The sequence below is a fragment of the Bombus pyrosoma genome, linkage group LG14 (assembly GCF_014825855.1).
Source record: "Bombus pyrosoma isolate SC7728 linkage group LG14, ASM1482585v1, whole genome shotgun sequence".
Lineage (NCBI taxonomy): Eukaryota > Metazoa > Arthropoda > Insecta > Hymenoptera > Apidae > Bombus > Bombus pyrosoma.
Genome location: NC_057783.1, coordinates 3,031,268 through 3,049,490, shown reverse-complemented (window position 1 = coordinate 3,049,490; position 18,223 = coordinate 3,031,268). Strand labels below are relative to the sequence as shown.

The 18,223-nt window shown below is 39.1% G+C and overlaps 1 protein-coding gene across 2 annotated transcripts in view; it reads left to right on the top strand.

Moving 5' to 3' along the window:
• The window catches only part of LOC122574574 (cuticlin-3), a 69,073-nt gene that overhangs the window by 32,628 nt on the left and 18,222 nt on the right, over nt 1-18,223 (top strand). For both annotated transcript variants that reach the window (XM_043742293.1, XM_043742291.1), the window contains exon 4: nt 1,552-1,766. In XM_043742293.1, the coding sequence (XP_043598228.1) occupies nt 1,552-1,766 (215 nt within the window). The remainder of the gene's footprint in view (nt 1-1,551; nt 1,767-18,223) is intronic.

The following is an 18,223-nucleotide window of genomic DNA, read 5'->3' as shown; positions in this document are numbered from 1 at the left end:
ATTAAAATGTGTTTATGCTCTTATTTTTCATGCATATGACCACTGGACGATTCAAGAACGTGGTTCGTTCTAATTTATATTTTATAATAATTAGACCCCAAATATTTCCGCATATCCACGCTTGTAACAAGTACTTCATTTCAGATATTTTATATGCACGTGTTCTTGTATTTCGTAATACGTTCTGGATATCCTTATATTTGTACATTTTCGACAAAGATCTATAGTCTAATGATAATTCCTTTTCGCATTAATGGGATAATGATTGTATAGCTTGCGAAACTGACATCGCCGTTCGTTTAACAATTAGCTGAGTATAAAAGAGTTACTTCAGGGTGAACGCACTTAGACCCGTGTCTGATAGCAGGTCATAGAATATGTTGTTGATAAATCGCGAGATTTTCTTGGGCGAAGAAAGAAACGGTACGCTTTCCTCCTTTTCACCGCAAATCCCGTAAAAAACGGTGAATGAACTCTGTTTGCTGCATGTGTAATAATATCACGATGATATATAAAACGCGATGATCGATCCTCCCAGATTATCAAGCAAATACTAATCACTGTTAATCTTTAGAAAATACAGTGCAAATTTTGGTAACTTCTATCCTCCTATCTTAGCTTTTCACATTTACTTCCTATTATTATGAATATAAATGTAATGATTACGAGCGGGGATATCGATATACATACATCGATACCTAGTTAAACGATTACACAAACCACCTAATTAATACGCAATTGATTATTACGCGAGTATCGTTGCCTAAAAAGGAACGGTGAATAATGTGCATGCATAAGAAAAAGGAAACTTGAAAGGATTATATAGTTCAGTTTTTGTCACACTATAATAACGATCGTTCAAGGAATGGGTGACTGTTGTTTTTAACCTGAATACGAGCCGAAAATTCATAAGAACTGGAGGTTATTAAACTCGAAGCTAGCGGCTCGCTGACCGAACAAACGTGGAGCGAATTGCCAATAACAAATTATCGTGCCAGACTCGTGGTATCAGACAGTCAGTGACCGAGTAGGAAGAGATCCTAATCGGACGATGTGACGCTTCGATCGAACACGACTTGTTGCCGATGATAAAAGTGCGAACTGTTTGTAATTGATCGGCCAACAGCACCGTTATATCATTCATGCCTAACCTCGATTTACAGTTGAACGTGGCAGAGAATTGTTTATGGAAAGTTGGCTAAAAGATTGACCGAGAAGAGCCACACTGGAAATATGTAAGAACCAAAGTATCGGTCTTTACACAGAACCACCGATTTCCGAAAAACCACCAGTCTTCTAGCATTTATTTTTACTAGTATTTAATTATACTGGCACATGCTTTTCGGAATTGCAAAAGCAAAAATTTGCGAATTCTATTATCAAATTCGGGTCGATGTTACGGCGCTCCACTTCTGACTAGTTTGAAACCATTTTCTTCGTTCCTTTCACTCGCACAGCGCGCGTTAAAAAGTAGACCAAGAATTATCTAAATGTAGTGACTAAGTATCTACCAATAACAAGCGAAATACCAATGCTTTTGCAATTTTTCAGCAACCGCTGCGATAGCAAGCACCGTGCAGATCGAGTGCGCGAGCGAGTCGATAATCGTCCACATTTCGACGGAGGGTAACACGGATTTCCATGGTCTGGTGTATCCGCGGGGGTTGTCGAAGAACAGCTCTTGTTTGCAAGAGTACAGAAGCCAACGCACCCCTATAACCTACAATCTGCCCCTCAGGTCTTGCAACACCATGCCCACCGAGCTGGTAAGTCAACAAAATTAATACAGAAATTAATTCACAGCATCATTAAACCAATTAAGCTCCTCCTCGAAACAATTTTTCCATGTTAGAAGATTGTAAGTCAAATAAGCAATTATCATTTCTTAGGGGACTAACTAAAACAAAACTGTTTGAACTCATGAATGAATGGAATAATGGACCAATTACGTTCCTTTTCCAAACGATTTTTCAATGTTACGAGATTGTAAGTTAAATAAGCAATTATCATTTCTCGGAGGAATAAATAAAACGAAAATGTTGGAACCAACGAATTAATGGAATAATGGACCAATTAATTTTCTTTTTCAAACAACTTTCCCATGTTAGAAGATTGTAAGTTAAATGAGCAATTGCCATCTCTCGAGAATAATTCGAACAAAATGATTGAAGAATGCGGTGCTCCACCATAGTATCCCGTAACCGACAAAAAAGCCTATGTCAAATCATCGTTACAGTGTCCCGTGTATCGAATTATGTTCTTTTCTCGTCCCAGTCAAAAACTCCGATGAGTTGACTAATCGTGACACGCGAAAGAACGCGACGCAAGTCCCTGGACGTGAAAGAAAATTACATAAGAGATCAGAGCAAAAGAAGTGGAATATGTCTACGGTATTCGAGCACGAGGAAGCTCGATCAACGATCACGATCGCTCATGCGACTCGACGTCCACGTACACTGTGCACCAGGTGAAAAAAAACTGCGGAGGCGTGAATGTACGCGCGACTGCCCGACAAGAAGAGGAGCTTTGAGGCGAGAGAAGAGCTTTAGCTAAAGGGGTTCGCACATGATCAATAATATTGACAACATATCGTAAATATAGATTCGCAATAATATCATCGATCCGATATTCCCAATTATTTTAGGATCAGTTGAAACGCTTGCCCCCGGCTTAAAGATCGCGCAAACAGCGGTACTGTCGATATCCAATCACTTAAAAATTAACTGAGATACATTTCGATAGCTTTCTTTCTTCTCACTTGTTGAGGAAAAATTAATGTTTACCCTCTTCGCTGGCAAAAGTTTCGAAGTTGAAGCGCGATGCTTTGTAAATATCCGCATTTATTAATTAAAAATATTATACTTCGATCGCATACGACCAATACTATCGTCCATATCCTCACCATTTAACGTTATTGACGCTTGAGTGGCGAAATATGCAAATTTTTATTAATATTCAACTCCAATCCTTCGATGTGATCCACATACGATCAGTTGTCGGTACTTCGCGACATTTACAATATCATTGATCGTGCGAAGAAGTGAACTTGGGAAGAATCGTGACGTGTGGAAGGTGAGTGGCGGGAAAAAGAAAAAAAGAAGGGAAGAAGGGAAATACAGAATGATAGAGGAGGGCTGGTTCGTGTAACGAGGGAATCGTGTGTCGAGGCGAGAGATCGCTTCCTCGCTATACCATAACTGGACCGTTATGTGACCGGACTTACGGCCTTCTTCTTACGAGCGTTGCAAGAGATACGTAGTATGCCAGCAGCAGACTAACGCTGTTACGCCTCATGTCAGCGATATACCGCGCGCATGCAAACGCGTGCTCTTGGTGTCCTTAACGGAACACTGGCTCCTTCCACTATTTGCCGATAATGAACTGGCCGATCACGATTTTCAATCCAACCAGAAGATATAAGACGCAAGATACATCTACCCACTCGCTGATTCTGACTTTTTTCCGGGGTTTTAACCGATAATTCTTTAGTTTGGTCCTCGACTCTTTGAATTCTTAAATCCCAATTTCATTCTTGTCTTGATAAATAAAGGAATTTCTAGTGCATCAAGGCAAACTAAAATATGAAATTGAAGCAAGAAATCATGTATGTATATTAGTAATGGTTTTACCGTAATTTCCTGAAGCCAAAGAAATTTTTAAACGATAGAGAAGCAACAAATGATTGTGTACAGTACAGCCGAGTAAGAGGTACGCTGAGTTAAATCTTAGGGGAGCGAATTTCTTTTATCAGATGTTATGTAAAGGGGTTTTTGTAAAGAACGCAAAATGCACTAAAATGTGAGATGAATTTTATCAAAAAGAAACACGTTTATAACATATTCTCGAGCCAAACTATTTCGAACAATTTCACTCTCCTGCTATGTATGCTACATATACATCATAAATTTAGTTTCTAATTGGTTTGGTATGTGTAGCTTCATCAGTTAAAAGTAATTTGTTAAATATTCAACGCAAGCTGGTATGAGAAAATTAGAATGTAGTTGAACGCGGAAAGAGACACGCTATAATTATCTCTTCCGTGTTCACCATTCCTGGGCGTTGCCCTGTCCAGAGACAATGGGTTCCATGCAAAATCGAGGGAAAGAAATTGACCGGTGCTCGATCGATTTACGAAATGCCTGATTCCTTAGGTTTTGCGAGCGTTGTGGTTCACCACGATACGAATCTACGATACTATTCGAGGGATATAAAATATTCATCGAACAGTGAAAAACCTCTCGCTCCTCGGTGCGGTCTAACATTTCACGGAACACTTGAAGCGTACTAATCGAATGTATTTACGAGATGTGATCGTAGCAAATGGCAGAACTAGTCTTTCCTTATCTGTACTCATCTTGAATCCTTTTGACTTTACCGTCGCTATTTATGCAGAGAATGATGCAAAAACTAATCCTAGTTCTTGGAAGAATTCTATGACGAGTATACAACGATAATAGTACGAAACATTTATTTACTTTTAATTTTGCCGTGTGTTCGACATCGTATGTTTTTAATTCAGAAAGGCTGAAGTAGCTTTGTGGGTCATTTGAGTCGCTTTCCATCAAGTTCTGTTTCTCTGTCATCTAATAAATCTCTTCGATTCAACGAAAACGTAAAAGAAACATTGATATATATTGATTATACTTTGGTAAAACAAGACTAAAATTGAAACACAGGAGAATTCTACACCAAGGTTAAACCTATTTATCCAGCATCATGGATCATCGGATAATAACTGCGAGGATTCTCGAGCGAATATAGCTTGGCATATTGATGATGAAAGCGCTTGGCGAAGATCGTAATCACGATCGATCCTTCGCATTTTTGGCCATGGAAACTCTCGACAGCTGCTGATTAGTTTTGATTTATAAAGCCAGACTCTGGATAATTCAGTCTCTAAGAGGAACTTTTTTGATGAAAGACTCGGAGAGATTGGGCCGAATCGTGTCTTACTAGATAAACATTTTCTGAACAAGAGTTCGGTGAAGTAGACTGCCGTTCGAAAGTACTTGGACACCTAACGCAATTAGATCAAAAAGTTGATATTTTTATTTTCCCTTTACGTCATAATAAAAAAAAAGTTCTTTTATTCTAAATTTTTTACCTCTGGCAAAATAATCGTGATCAAATAATTTGTTAAATCAATGACAATTTTACAAACTTGACTTCCTCAAAGATATAAGACCTGCAGTAAAATTTTGTTATTGCTTATTTTCTTTGGTGTCGTAGTATAGAATCTCTCTGACTTTGCTCGTAGGATGAGCTCGGAACAAGAAAGAGAACGACTTTTATTTAATTGCAATAATTTCGAAGAATCGAAATACTTGCAGACGATAGCGTACCTAAGGGTTATTCTAAAAGCAGGTACGCTTGATTAAAGAGGACAAAGGTTCCGGTTAATAGTAATGTCTGTGCGGTGCACGAAGGTCTGCATAATTTAAGGGCCAGGATGCCGAAGGGAACAATTTGTCCCGTAAGAAGAATACGGCACGATCGCTAAGAACATCGAAGAAGGTAAAATAGAGAGTCTTTGACCTCTCTGCTGATTCCTGGTGATCGTTGTGGGCGTTAAAGGGACTGTGGGCAGTTTCTCGACATCCTGCGCGATAGTGATCCTCGTTCGCTCGCTTCCAAGGATCGTAAAATAAACAGTTTTACGATACGCCGGTGCTTTTGCAAACTATTACGACCAACCATCGATATCCTACCTACTCCACCGCTTAAAAGTACCCGAATACTTGCATATTTTCAATAAAATGTAATTTAGTTACAAAATTATAGGTAGAAAGATTCAAGAGGATTTTATCGTTTATTAGCTTACATTATGGCACGATAAAATTTATTATTAAATATAAAAATATTGGTAACTCTGTAAATGTCAGGCATTATAGAGCTTCGTTATTTAAGAAATTCATTATCGTCAGCACGATTTTATCCGAGGAAGTTGTCGTTAATATGTATTTTCTCAAAGTTTGGAAATATTACATATTACTATTGAGATACATTCATTTTAATTTAAAAGTTCTAGAATTTCAGTCACCTTTGATTTTCGAGCAGAGGTATACTTTTAATATCAAGATGTGCTTAATAGAGTTCATGAAGATAAATATATTTTTCATTACGTTACATAATGGAGTGGACCAACACACGAGGAAAGGATCTTACTTGGAAGCGATTGCGTAAGCAACGAATTTGTTGGCCCTGCTTGGCCATATTAGGTCGCTGTTTCGTTCCGTACCATTTCAATACCGCGTCCCGTTATCTTGCAAACACTTTGTTCCTGTAAAACCAACCTGTACATTTGCCTCTGTAAATTATTGGAAGTTTGGTACACTTAGGATAAGCATAAATAGATATGGAATTATAAAACGAACTTAACGCTTATCAATCGCACGTATCATAAGGAAAGTTGAGCTATACTACGTTCTAAAAACGCCTATTGCGAACATAGTTTATGCAAGTTTCTATTTAAAAGTTGCCAAGTGTCCCGTGACTTATGGACGACAGTTAGAGGATTAACATTCCATCTTCTATTTACGTGAAATTTCGCAAATGACCAAACTATAGTCCATGAAAAAGTTACTTGTTTTATTCCGTTCAAATATTTGTTTCTGCCAACTCGGAGTCAAATTACGGAGAAGTATCAGAAAAGCTAATTTTCCTGGCCAATTTTGAGTAAAATCAAGAGGAATAGAGCGGCCAGAATCTTGCGCTGTTCAATGTAACCGCGAGCGTTTCGTAAACCAATCCGTGGCAGGCTAAAACCGGCATCGGATGTTCGCACAAGCATGCAAATAACACCGTTGCCAGCTTGCGTTACTCATTAATGGCATCATATCTCTATTTGCACCAGCTTCCCTATTCCATTTATACATCTTACCGGAGCACGTACGACATTCTACAACCTCGCGGCTGAACAGAGCAACTGAATTATTCTTTTGCTGAATCAACCATCGTGAGAGAATTCATCAAGAAAAATCGGTATTCCACTGTAAGAACATTTACCGTAATTCAGAAGATTCTATGTAGACGATTAAACTATCGTTAAATTATCATTTTGCCGGATCGAAAATTTGTTATACTTTTTGTTATGCCATGTTTATGAACTCTAGTCTCTTTCTTTTTGTGAGAAATGAAATCACTTTAACCCATTTAGGGCAATTCTCGACTCACAATTCTTTTTGCTAAAATGAATTCTATCACAATAATATATTTTAACTACAACTTCTATTCTTTTTTTAATTTCCATCTTTTTTCAAAATTCTGCTTTTGACATTGTAATCCGAAAACTTGCTGAGAAACGTTTTCGTGCAGCAACCTTTTCTTTCGTCTGAATGCTACGGTTTCGTCGGAAAAATTGAAATATTTACAGGGCTGTAGTAAAAAAACCGCTACGTATTTTGATATTAAAATTGCAATTCTTTCTGAAAAATATTTTTCAAAATAATATGCCAGTCCGTTTCCGCAGGGTTGACCATTCGAAAGTTCTCTCATGCATAATTCGATCTAGAGAGGAGAGTACAGTCTGGAAGGTAGCAAAAGGTCGCCATCATCCGTTTCTTTTTATGAACACGCAAAGGTCATCCTCTCTTTCGGCTACGTGTCCAGCAGCAGAGAGATCCTTAAAATGACTATCGCGAGTGGGACGATACCTTGTGGGCAGCCACAGTTGCCCACGCTACGCTCGCAAAAGTAAAAGTCTGCCGATCGATTCTTTTCTGTATAATTCCACGTATTTGCCTCTGTATTTGTCTTGTTTCGACACCAATCGGTATCATTAGAATGCTGCACACGTCTTAACTTCATTTTCGCGGGGTGAAAAGTATTTAACTAATGTACGTGGGATGTATGCAAGATGAAGAGAAAACATGCAACTGAGGAGAAATTTCCAAAATTCTATAAATTTACGCACCTGATACGCGTTGATTTGATATTCACTTTCACGTTTAATCTTCCACGATCTTTCTTTGCCGACTGGAGTTTTGCTTTCGTAACAATTTACATAAATCTTGTCATACAACGAGTATTTACGTTTCTGTCATTTTAGTTGATACGATTGAGACGGCAACGAGGAGAAGTTTCCAAAATTTGACGATTTTACGCATTTTGCGTAGACTCGTGAATCACCTTCACGTTTGCAAAGATCTCTCTTCAATCATCGAATCTCTACCTTGGTTTGGTATCAATTTGCATAAACTTTGCCATGCAGCGATTATTTTCACTTTTGCCATTCTCTTTGGTACCATCGAGGTTACGTTTAGCATTTTGTTAACATTAATCGCCTCATCCATATTCGTTGAAGAAAAGTATCTCGAAATCACCAGAGGAACAATTTAAGTCGGTCAGTTGTCTTTCGAAATCGATTGCTTTCCCTGCACAAAAATGGACTTGTGCGTCTTAAACTTTCGACCACGTTACATAAACGTCTTCACTGAAATATTTTTTCATCTCGTGCTGGCTCCACTGCACGACTTTCGATCGAACTTATATGCAGCGGCGAAATTGCAGGAAATGAGCAGGTGGAATGCATCAGAATTTTATGTCTCATTTCGTATACGAACTCGTGAAAATACTCAGACACTTGTAAATACCTTTTAGAAATTCCATTAGAACTGTCGCCAGATTCGATAATATATCGTAATTATATTGCTATAGTTTGAAACGAATCTGAAAATATATATAAAAATTGCAAGATACTTATTACGAGAATACTTAACATTTATTATATGTTTAATACGCTAATAACATTCCTTGCTGAACACTAACTTTTCACTGAACATATGCCTGCAATAAATATTCTGTAATTTCTATGTACATTTTCAGATTGGTTTAAAATTTGACAAATACAATCATGACAGTCATGTCCCATTACGGTGTTCATAATATTTCAAAATGTACGTTTACAGCGCATAGAATATAGATATACAAGTTTTCTATGGTAAGCGTTCAAGTGCTTTTGCGAGCCACTGCGTATTACACATGCAGTGGTTTCTTCGAATCTCTACATTAAGGTGGTTTCTTTGAACCTCTACTTTATCTTTCACTTTTTGCCAATTTTAACATCCTTAAGGGTGCAGAAATATAGTCGAGAAGAAGCACGAGTAATTTTACGCCATGTCACGTAACGAAATTGCTCCGAATGAAATTTCACCAAGGGATAGACTGCAATTACATGCTTCACGCTCTCAAACTGAGCCAGACCGCACGGTAAAAAGCGCATACTTGAAAAAAGCGAGAGGAAGCAAAGCTTGACATTACGCTCTAGTAAAGTCAAAAATCTCTCACGATTCGAAAAATCACTTACGTCTTTTTCTATCAAATCTTCGTGGATTAACTTTTTCCCATAAGTTCTCCATGGTGTATTTTTATCGTGCACAAGTACAGTGGTACTTTAACGAAACTAATCGTGACACATATTGCGAAGAATTTCGCGTTCATGTAAGAAAACATCGTTCACTTTTTCTTGTCGATCGAACATTTTATAAATATTAATATCAGATAGGAACGAAAACTTTTGGCTAAAAAACGTCCAATTTTATTTTAACGTCTTTCTTCCAAGAGGCTATTCTCAAATTTCCTACCAATAGGACGTTCTACGGAATTTTAAAACTTTATTTCCATTACTATAGCCATTAAACGGCAAGTGAAATAAATGTTTTCGTGCGCGCCGCTGACAAATCGACCGTGAATTAATCATTCATCACCCCGAATGTAATTGCCTATCAGTCTTGCTCTCTTCCAACGTAGCAGCGCAATGAAAAACGTGTGCAAATGAAACTCTAAGAGACTCTAGGGACGTATGATCGAGTTCGCAAAAATACAACCTATACGTCATTCGATAAAACGACAAGGCGCTTAACAGGGGCAACAAAAGTGGTTTCGACAGCTGCAGTAAATTGTAAGATGGGTAGCTTCACCGGTATCCAGTTCTAAGTAGCCTGTTGCTACACGGCATCCTTGACGATGGCCTTGCGGATACATAGTCGCAACGAGTGTGTACAACGATATAGGGGCTCGTACACTGCGTACAGTTACCACTGTGTTACCATTAAATCGCCGGAAATTCGCATTCCGAGAATCATCGGCTGGTTAACGCCACGGACTCCCGTGCAATTCTTCATCCGTTTAATTGACACGTATAAATGCAGAACTGGTTCGTCGTGAGAGAAAAAAAGCTCTGTGGCATACGATGTGTTTCGTTTGCTAATATCAGCACTCAATTTCGCCCGGTGTCAGCCGTGTTCTAATGAAAGGTGAATTGAAATATGCGTTCGGGACCAAAGAAAAGTATGCAATAGCAAGAGTATGCAGGAGAAAATAACCGAGGATTTATGAGATGCAGCGAGAGCATGAGTAAAATTGAAATAGTTCTATGTTTCTTCTCGAACCTTTCTGTTAGTTTCTATTTGCAACGAAGGTTGCTCAAGTTGCAAAAATAGAAAGGATTCATCATTTCGTGTGTGCGATCATTCTCCTTCGAAAGAATTTTTTATATTACGGAAGGATGAAGAGATTCGAGTTCACTTGTTGTACTGGGTGCGTCGACGATTTCGCTGAATCGGAAGGCAGAGTTTCCCAGACGTTCCTCGGCTAATCATTCAGCAACATAGAGATAATGGTTTTTCATTTTCCTGTCGACGTTGCATTCGTTTAACGGAACCCATTTCCCGTTTAGCTATCCTTTGCCTCATCGATGTTCCGTATCGCGCATTGCATGTAACTATATCGTGTTCGTTCAATCATTTTTGAGCCAATTGCTTTCTAAATAAATATTAAACGCTTTTAAGTATATAAAATATATTACACATAGATAATTATGATTTCAATAAAAGAAAGTAAATATCAATAAAAGACAATGTCGATATCGTCACAAGCATGTGCACGACCTTGGTAATTATAAAGTTAACGAATGATTAGACCACGATCTTCTTCGTTCTATTGGTAGAAACGTATTTTGGAAATCACATATAAGCGTATCTCGAGTACAAGAAATGATACGGGTAGCTGATTATTGAACGGATAGACGATGTTGAAGATGGATGTTTCATAGAAATAAATATAGTTTTATTTCTGGAACGTTCTACCATTTCCAGGAAGAGGGATGTCGTTAAATTCTTCGACTATCAGTTCCAAGTCTCGATCAGCTATTTCCTTCGCCAGTGATAATTTCGAATGAAAAACAACCCGGTGAAGCCTGCTTTTATTGGGAAAGTTCAAGATAAATTCGTTTTCTACGTGGCAAGCGGCGCATCCTTCTGTAACCAACATTAACCGAGCAAATGTTGCCCTTGCTCGGTAGATAACACGGCTGAAGAGTATAATATCTTTCTAGTAGCTACATGTAACCACCGGTTACACAAAGAGGAATACACCATTGCCCTGCTCCAGGCCCAATTACATCGTAAAATCCGTAGCCCGCGGCTTATAAATTGCACGCGAGTTTTATACCACCAGTCTTTCTTGCTAAACGACAGTCCTCTCCTATTTCTTCGTCGATCTTGAGCCTCCGGGGTACAGCACCTCGAGAACGTCGCAAATTTGTCTATCAATCGACTTCCCGTTTTACGAGCGTCCTTAATCAGAGAAGATTTAATGCTCGAACAGTATTGCGAACTATGGAAATCCCCTTGAGACGCTACTCTTTGTTTATCGAAAGCTACGGAATTTTTTAAGTTTGTTTAGAATTTCTCTTTTTATCCTTTGGTAACGAAGATGTTTGCGATGTAGATTGTCCAGACTGCAAAAGGTGCAAAGGACTCGCTGTGTCAAGCGAAGGAAGATCGTTTTTCAATGCTATTTCTGACGTTAAAATTCCAATAGTTTCTCATTCTTTCTCCAACCTTCCTTAATTCTGTTTTCTAACGCAGAGAGTTTCTGTTTTCTTGGTACGCAGTGAAGGTTACAGAGTTTGCAAGAAATGTAAAGAATTCGCTGTTTCGTCCAAGGGATGATTTTCTGGTGCATTGTGTGCTATTATCGTGAGAAAGATTGTATATACCTCGAGGTCCAAGACGGTCATCGATTATGCATAATTGCCAGGCACCTTCGGCACGTAAAAATTAATCGTCGACATTCGCCTCTTCTTCTGAAACCATTCGCCTCCTCTTTCCTTCCTTTGACACAGACGGCAACTACTCTCTCGTCACTCCAACTTTCTATCGATGAATATCTCGATACTCGGACGATGTATTTCTATCTAACTGTTCGTCGGTTGTAACAACCGTTATATAACGTGTTATCAATAAATTCTTACAATTTCTTCCGTCTAAAATAATTCGTGAAATACCGTCTTATAATCAGGCGAATTTGTATGCGATTATGGAAAGATTAAAATACGAGCCTTAAAATACAAGTGTGTAGACTCCGAACGACAAATTCTGACGTCAACCTCGTCCTTTTGGAATAGCAGAACGTAGGCGTAAAATTATTCATAATTCGTTAATTAGGAATCAGACTCCCATGTGAATCGGTGGTACCATTGACTTCAAGGTCGGTCGTCTGGCAACGCCGTGCAGTTAAGTGGTATAATGGCGGCCAGGCCGGATCGACAAAAAAACACCAGGGGAATTTTAATGCCGGGCAGAGCTTCTCTGTTACACCGTATTACCCTTCTAATAGAAACACCGTTACGTCACCCGTTATATTTTCTCGATGCCCTCGACACGCTCCTCCGGTTATCAATTCGCTTTACAGCGAATAATCGACCAAAGAAAAAAAGAACGATCGCGAACGAACGACTTCTCGCGTTCATGATTGATCATTTCGATCGAGAGAAACGTTCGTGACACGTTCAACACAGGCCTCCGAGGATGAAACACCATGTTAGGGAATTTTTTTCTTTCTCTGGCGGAAACAATGAGTCAATGCAAGACCTTTTGGGGTGGGATGAGAACCTCTGGCAAGCGTATGCAGCGGCTGCAAGCCTTCTAGGGTCGAAGAAGAAGCTGCATATTTCTTGCCCACACAGTGGAGTGGATCAGGTCGCCGGTGGTGGTAGGACGTTCGGTCAGAATGCTTCGTCAAATGGCCTATTGTTCGCAATTTCAAACCCTTTCGAGTTAAACTGGTACTCTGCTTGTTAACGCGTCCACTACCGACATCGAAACACAGACCTTGTCGTAAAAATTATCCCAGTTGCGATGCATTTCGAATAATAATGCGCCGCGGTCCGCTTACGGCCTGAGAAGCTTGTCATGAAATATTCCCGCAGGTTACGGTGAACTCGTGTTCGTGGGTTTTATAAAGAATCAGACAATACCGATCCACCCTCTGCTGATCGAATCTTTTATACAGAAACAAGATTACGATCTCCGTAAGAAACCAAAAAGAATTGCTATCCTCCGTAAGACAAGTGAAATTTGCACCTTTTTATAGTACACGCATCCATATATGCATCCCATAGGAAGAAAGAAGTTTTTGCAATTCTTCGAAACAATTAATTAATTACGAGTGAATGGAAAAAAGGCGTGCCCGTGAGAACCACTGACAAACACAGAGAACAGTCGCTATGGTATTGAGTCAAAGTACAGGTCCTCCAACCTCGTTGACCTCTGACTGAGGGCGAGCAGCCATATCTGCTGGCCAGTTTTTCAGACTGAGGACGCTCGGAACGCTGGCAAGGATACTGCACAACTTCGCCCAGAGACCGGTCTCTCATCGTCTCCTCTTTTGCTGAAGAGGCTCGCCATCTTTATTCCGCGTCAAGGAAGCCTTCTACTGTCTTCCCTTCGAGTCTCTCTCGACGAGACGCCACAGCCTGATCCGCTGGACAATGCTGGCGCCGAGGTATCGACGACCCCGAACACCCGGAGGTCGTCGCACCACGATTATCTGGATAACCCTAAGCATCAACCAATTTCTCTGAAATGATCGGCGGTTCTATCTTCCGACCGTAACGACCAAGACTTTGCACAAGAATCATTTGCTTCAGGCTTTAGGCGAGTTTCTTAAGCTCTGGACATCTTTATTTGACGTGTTCACTGCCATGTGAGTTTTAGAAATTTCTTTTTCAGGGCCAAGGTAGATAGAAGATCGGGAAAGACAAACGTGACAAGTTGCTTCTTGTAGATTTTTCTGACTTTAAGTCGAGTCGAAAAAATTGTAAGATGACGTTTGAATTTATCGTTTCAAAGAACTGGTGAAAGAAACACTGTAAATATGAAACTTGGCTTTATATTTATAGAAGAACTCGAAGACACGATTCAATGTTTGAATAGGAAATATTCTAAACTCGATCGTGCGACTCTTTATACGATTGTTCATAGAAAGTAACCAGTTGTACCGTGGATCGACTTCCTGTGGACTTTGAGCCACTGAATAATCACGAGGAAGGATTCCATCTAGATTTACGAGTCCTTCGTCGGACAGAATCGAACGTAAATCCCTGCCAACTCGATCACCAAGGTATATCTTAATCAACGTGTCGTTCGGCTGTCCTTCGTTGCAAGTTAGAAGGAGCTTATAATCAAGGGGATTCAATGATCTACCAAAGCAATTTGCGAATAGAAAAGAATAACACGAACCTGTATATTGGTTCATTTTTTCAGGATTTCCGGTTGTCTGATTAAATACAATCTGCTGACACCGATTTTATAACAGGATGAGATTATAGGATTTGTTGAAGTTGCGGGAAGAATATATCATGGTAGACAATAAATGTCTTGCAATTTCCTTTCAAATTTTATCAATATATAGCCAGGATAGTCGTGTCTCGTTATGACGCTAATAAAAATTAAAAATGTTTCGTATAATACATATAACGCGCTCGCCAAAGTATTTTATGATAGGTATTCAAATTACTTTGGCGAGTCGCGCTGTATTTGTCGAACGAAAATGGATTTGATTCTTCTACGATATAATTACGGATACACGTATACAAATTACGCAACACAATGAACGTTGGAAAATATTCGAAAGGAATTAAAGGCGCTATTAAATAGAAAGACAAACAGTGACAAGGTTTTTGTTACGTGCCTTTCAATTTTCCAGTATTTTCATGTGCAGCGAGACGGATGAAGTATTCGGTTAAAAAGTGAAGCAGTTGGACGCGTTCTAGAGCAAATTAAACGAGGCGTGTTCACGGTGGAGAGGAACAGAATCGTACGAGACAGGATATTAAAGAAAGAAAATGAAGGAGACTGGACGAACGAGAAGAAAGCAGGCCTAGCGACAACGTTGAAATCACTTCTCGGCGTTCTGGAGTCATTAACTCGCTCTTCTACCAACAGAGAAAGAGAGAAAATTCTTCTCCACCTTGCCCTTATTTTCTTCGTTTTCTTCGTTAACCTGTCTCGTATTTACCCTTCACCTTCCGCGTTTTACACTCACGGTGCTTTCTTCTTAAAAAGAAGATGCTCGGTACGATCAGGTACAGCATCCGAAGGAAGAAGATCGCGGTACAAGATCGTATCTATCTCCCGGAAACACTACTCGCGATTAATCTCACCGACAAGCCCGAGAACTTTCCTATGGTTGGATAATTATTCCAAGGATCCGGTTCCTTGATTCCAAGTTATAGTTTTTTCTTTACTCTTCTTAAACCATGCGAACGTACGCTAATCAGAAACTATTTCCTCTCTTGATCAGGATACTACAGCTTCCGCTAGATAGCAAGGGAATTGGTATCAAAGAAGAAGAGAAAAGAAAATCAAGGGCAAGGGAATCTGGTTTCTCACCGTTTCATAGCAAACACTTTTATTTTTATAGATTTTACAGATAATACACGTAGACATTCGCGCGTATCAAATTTTTGTTCAACATATTTCAAATTTTTTAACAAAACTTTTTTTTACTGAAAGCAAATATACATTTACCTTTTAGTTAATTGTGTCCAAAAATCGATGATTGCGATATCCTTACAAAACAACAGAAACGTTCAAGCGGGAAACGTCTATAATCAAAATTCCATAAAATCGGACGATCTTTATTCGATGATAAGTCATTTTTATCGTATCTGTTTCACTGTATTGTGAATTCCTCTTCTTCTGAATACTAAAATATACTGTCGTTTGAGAAGGCTCTCAAATGTTCCACCCTGCTATTCGATACGGAGAAACAAAAGGGGAAAAAAAGGAATTGTTAGAAAGAAGCTGGTCCTCCGTACCGAAGGATACTTTAGTCGCCAGGGGGAGAACTCGATTTCTCAGAAAAGGCGAGGTCCAAGGCCATGAAGGGAGGTCAGAATCGCGATTGCTTTTTAAGCGAAATCCACCCACGACAGAATACCTGTTTTGGTCTGTCTCGCCTACACCAGCAAACATTTCGACTTTCACCTACTGATTAGAATTAATACTCTGCCGCCCAGGTGACAAGGATACAACCTTGTGCCCACAGACTCTGAAAATGACTCACCTCGCGGGAAAATATACTTTTACCTTGGAGAATCAATCGGAAAGGTTCGCTTTACCGGTCGAAAATAAATAAGAAAAATTCTTCGCGTGAAATTCAGTAATAAATTGGCAGGAATTTCATTGGGTCGTTGACTACAGACTGATTCAGACTTACCAATTTTTATTCCATGTTTTCCTTCATATAACAGCGTTTCACCGTCTACTTGGACATATGAATTTGATTTTTTCCAAATAATATAGTATTTTTATTTTTTCAGAAATATTAGAAATTCGGGTTTCCAATGATTTCCGTCCTATATGATAAGTTTGTTGATAGATAGATCTATTTACAATGGATTAAACAGGAAACGATGATTATTTAACGTGAACTAGATACAGTAATGTGTTATAACTAAGACGATTAAATGCGTAATTCACAACTTACAGCAACTCGGCAATTCAACTCTTGACACTTCACAACTCGATTCACCACTCACAACTCTCACAACACGACTCAACTCGACTCTTCCAAACTCGACCCTTCAGGTAACGGCTCCAGGTAACGACTGTTAATTTTTCCCCATCTAACTACTCGATTGAAGGATCGACAACACATTGATGGGCCGCTCGGCTCATTGAAGTTTCTAGACCCTTTTTACCTAAGGACGCTTAGGTTTCCTCGTGATATTGTTTATGGTTCACTCGATATTTTTTAAGCCATTTGTCTACGATACTACAATATGATAAAATATTTTGCAAGTTAATCTGTCAAGCGAAATAGATTTATTAAACGAGATAGCCTACGTCACAGGAGCAAAGGCTAGTACGCGTTACGTAAGAGACGATAAAGAACCACACGGATGATCTGGCCGTGTTTTCCAACACGCTTTTATGTCATTGCAGGTGTCACGTACGCAGCGCATTATGTTACTCTGCATTGTTACGCGTTCCACAGACACACTCCGAATTTCATTGACACACTTTTGGAAATTGCCGTTCGAGCTACGCAACTCGACGTGATCGATTAATTTCGTTTAGCTTCCTTCCAATTGAATTTTTCGCCATTTCAAATCTACGTTGTTTCCTTCAACATTTAATCTCTATTGTATCTAGCAATTGATTTACTCAGTAGAAAAATGGTACGAGATCATTTTTCTTCTTCAAGATAAATACGAGAAACGACATGTAATTATCCTCAAGATTTTGTTTTGAATTTCCAAGCTTTTATGGCTATCTATAATATCTATCTATCTATGTATACACATCTATAAGAAAGGATTTAAATTACAAGTTCTGTTACTTGTACTACCATCTTTCCTTTAAGCCCCTCATTTACTCGTAACACGTGGAATTTCCCTCGGATGCAATGAGAAAAGAAAACTACAATTATTGGGGCTAAAGAAACGGATCGTGATATCGATGCACCAGTTTCCATCCTAGAGATCAACTCCGTTTCCGGTGCAAAGATTCCTCCTAACCTTATCATTATTTCAGGTTTAAAGAAACGAGTATTGCCAGATGCTTATCGCGGAAGAAATTATTTTTTTCATGATAAGTCCATAATTGTATGAGATCTGTTAAGAGATGGAATTATCGATAAAATACAACCAAAAATAAGCAATTACAAACGAAATAATCGCATAATTTGTACGCGTGGGGAATACAAAAATTCTTGTCGTGTAAGCGGCATTCGTCTCTCGAAACTGTATGGTAAACATCCATCTTTTTCACATGGCGTCTATGAATGACTGTTTCTAATGCAACAAAGATCCACACTCGGGATGAATAGCAAATATTGACAAAAGGAATTTTATCACGCATCCTACGTGCTCCCTTCATCGTCCAACATGAATACGCAGCATGACATCATCGGCTATAGACTCGATAACGAATCT